At 43.2% G+C, this 3,082-nt stretch overlaps 1 protein-coding gene across 2 annotated transcripts in view; it reads right to left on the bottom strand.

Moving 5' to 3' along the window:
* Positions 1-3,082, bottom strand: part of slc25a37 (solute carrier family 25 member 37) — an 18,501-nt gene that overhangs the window by 1,261 nt on the left and 14,158 nt on the right. For both annotated transcript variants that reach the window (XM_032517037.1, XM_032517036.1), the window contains 2 exons: positions 1,827-1,883; positions 1-467 (listed from right to left, as the gene is read on the bottom strand). The exon at positions 1-467 is cut by the window's left edge and continues 1,261 nt beyond it. In XM_032517037.1, the coding sequence (XP_032372928.1) occupies positions 1-467; positions 1,827-1,883 (524 nt within the window). The remainder of the gene's footprint in view (positions 468-1,826; positions 1,884-3,082) is intronic.

Here is a 3,082-nt window from a genome sequence, read left to right as displayed (position 1 = left end):
CTCGTACACCGACCACGCGATGGCGGTGGAGGGCATCTGGTATATGACGCGGGCTTGGGCCCCTTTGAAGAAAGCCGGCAAACCGCCGAGCCGGTACACGGTCCTGAAGGCGTTGGCCATGCCCGACAGGTGTCCGCTGATGTTCACCGAGTTGAGCGCCACGTTCTCCTGCGTGTTGAGCAGAGTTTTACAGACGTCGAGCGGCGTGGTTATTGCCGCGGAAATGGCCCCCGCCGCCGCCCCCGACACGATGTGGCTGCCGGGGTAGTAGTGTCTGTGCGGGTTCAGCTGCTCCTGCATCAGCTCGTAGGTGATGAAGTGCACGGCCTGGAAGGGGACGTTCATGGTCAGCTGCGTGCTGTAGCTGCGGTAAAAGGCTCCGATCCCCTCGGTGCGCGTCACCGTCTGGAGGCAGTCCCAGAGCCCCCGATACGGCGAGTTGTACATTTGCATCCTCTGCTTCACCACTGGGCCATGGAGGGACACAGGTAGCCATGTTAGCATGTTTTTAGCACACACACACGTCATATTTGGTCAATAGAACTTCATCAATGCTGTTAGTTAATCGCTTTATTTACGGTGTTAGCGCAAAAAAAAAACATTTTAACAGCGTCAATTTTTTTGTTCTTTTTGGCCCTGCAAACTTAGTAGTTTTTTTTCCCCCACATGCTGTTGCAACAACTGGTAATGTTAGAAAAACTACAACACCCACCGGATGCAACAAGACCGGAAACACAACAGGCGTGCTGCACACACACGCCGTTTGGGCTTGCGAGCCGGCAAAAGAGTAGTAACGTTTCGTTTTGAGTGGACAGCGAGAGTGAGACGCTGAAATGGACGCCAGTAAGATTCTGGATGGAAAGTTTTACTTTTTAAAAGTTGCCAAATGTTCCATCGACGAGACCAAAGTGATCTGTGTGTCTGGTCGTTGAGCACATCCAGTCTGAAATACTTTGCACCTAAGGTCAGGGTTCAGAATCAGCCCCATCCACTAGTCAAACGCTGGTAAAATATGCAAGTAGCTGGTAGATTGGCTTCACTCACGGGCCACAAAAAACAACGGTGATCTATTGAGTGGCTGGTAAAGTTTACATTTACTAGCCATGTGGCTCAGACTGATCTCATGAAACGGCATATGTGTTTGCCACGCCGATTCGTCTGCCATTACTGGCGTGTTATCAAGACGCTTCCTTACACTACACATACTTAGACACTTTTTAGCGTGCTTATCAACACTGTTTGACCTCCATTGACTTACATTACCTTGCGATAGCGTGTGAATTTACGGCGTAGCGAGTAGTATAATAGGGCGAAAAGGCGCGTAGAGAGGGCGATCGGGGGGGGGGGTGGACGGGTCAAACACAGGACTTCCACCCAGGAGACGGGGATCGTGTTTTGCGTGTCGCGTTTTTCTAAACTCAACCGTCGCTTTCTTCTCGCAATAACACAACAAGTGGCGTGTATATTAACGCCCGCTGAATACAGCGTAGACATACTCGGAATGCGTACAGATAACTCGCCACCCGGCTTAAGAAAGTGAGCGTGTATGTTTACCAAAACTCACGACTGGTGGACAAAATCGTTAATTTTGAACCCTGCTTAAAGGTCAAAGATGAGAAGTGGCTCATTGATGTTTTTTGGGAGAACAATGGCGCTGTACGGCACAGAGGAATAAAGTCTATGAGGCATTGGATACACAGATAATACTGGTTAGCAGGATTTATTGTTGGTTGTGTTCCTTTGAAGGGATTTGTTGACAATGGTGAAATCACAGAATATAGTGAACTGTTCTTTAAAAAAGGGAACGGTGAAATCTTTGCTCTTACCTTCAGCCGGGTTCATGATGGCATCGTGGAGAACCGTGGCCACGCTACCTGCTACACCTGTAAACACAAACCGGGTCAGGACTCAACTTGCTAATACAAACAATGTCTTTTTTTTTTTTTCTTGTCTTTTTTTTTTAAATGGAAATTCTTTATTAGGAATAGCCCCTTGAAATGTGACATCTCATTTTTGAGGGGGTCCTTTAAGGCTAATCAAATTAATTTAAATTAATTAATTAAAATCAAATTGATTTGTTTCAGTTAGGCTTTTATTTTAGTAAGAGGTTAGGGTAAGTGTTTGGATTTTTCATATTTGTACAATGGCTTTATCTTTTCCATTATAAACAGGATATGGCGATAAAACGACTTATCCTAACTACCCTCCACCGGGGCGTTTATCTCAGCCTAGGGTAAAAAAATTTTTTTTTAAAAAAACCCGTTAACATGACGATCAAGTGATTTGTGTTGAGACGTAGAAATCATCGCCGTTAAAAATAATGCTTCCAGATCTGAAAAGTGATGCAATGTTGAATCTCCTTAAAGCTGCATTATATTTAATTTCCATTTCTGGAGTTAGCAGGGAAAGTCTGCCATTTACCACCAGCTCTGTGAAGGTGAATAGAAAGCCTTTATTGTCATTATACACGTGCAATAATATAATATAATATAATATAATATAATATATAAGTAGTGCAAAAGAAAAGGGGGGGCAGAGACAAATATACATAATATATAAAATAGTAAGAAAGATAAATATGGTTTGTATACGCATTATGAAAATACTATTACAGTTATGAAATTGCACAGTGAAATTGTTGCAGTTATTGGTGTATCAAAAGATTTACATATAAAATATTGCACAGTTATGGCAACCGTAAACAACCCCAGCTGAGACGCGTCCTCCTCCCCAGCTCCACCCTCAAATTCATTTAAAAAGAAATTTTAAATGAATCCCAGGATATATCTTTTGTTATACACTACCGGTCAAAAGTTTGGGGTCACTTACAAATTTCCATTTCACTCCGTTATAGACAGGATAGCAGCTGATCTGAGTGGGGGGGGGGGCTGATCTTTAACCCTTGTGTTGTCTTCCCGTCAACCATGAACTTGTCCTTCCAGGCCAAAATTGAAAATGAAATTTTTTTTTGTGCTTTTCCAATGTTTGTATTTTTTTTCCTGATTTATTTATCACTTTTTCCATGGTTTTGGCACTTACTAAAAAAAACCTGAGCTGGTTTAATGATAGATTTCACACTTAG

The sequence above is a fragment of the Etheostoma spectabile genome, chromosome 5 (assembly GCF_008692095.1).
Source record: "Etheostoma spectabile isolate EspeVRDwgs_2016 chromosome 5, UIUC_Espe_1.0, whole genome shotgun sequence".
In the NCBI taxonomy this organism is placed as follows: domain Eukaryota; kingdom Metazoa; phylum Chordata; class Actinopteri; order Perciformes; family Percidae; genus Etheostoma; species Etheostoma spectabile.
This window is presented reverse-complemented; position numbering and strand designations above follow the sequence as displayed.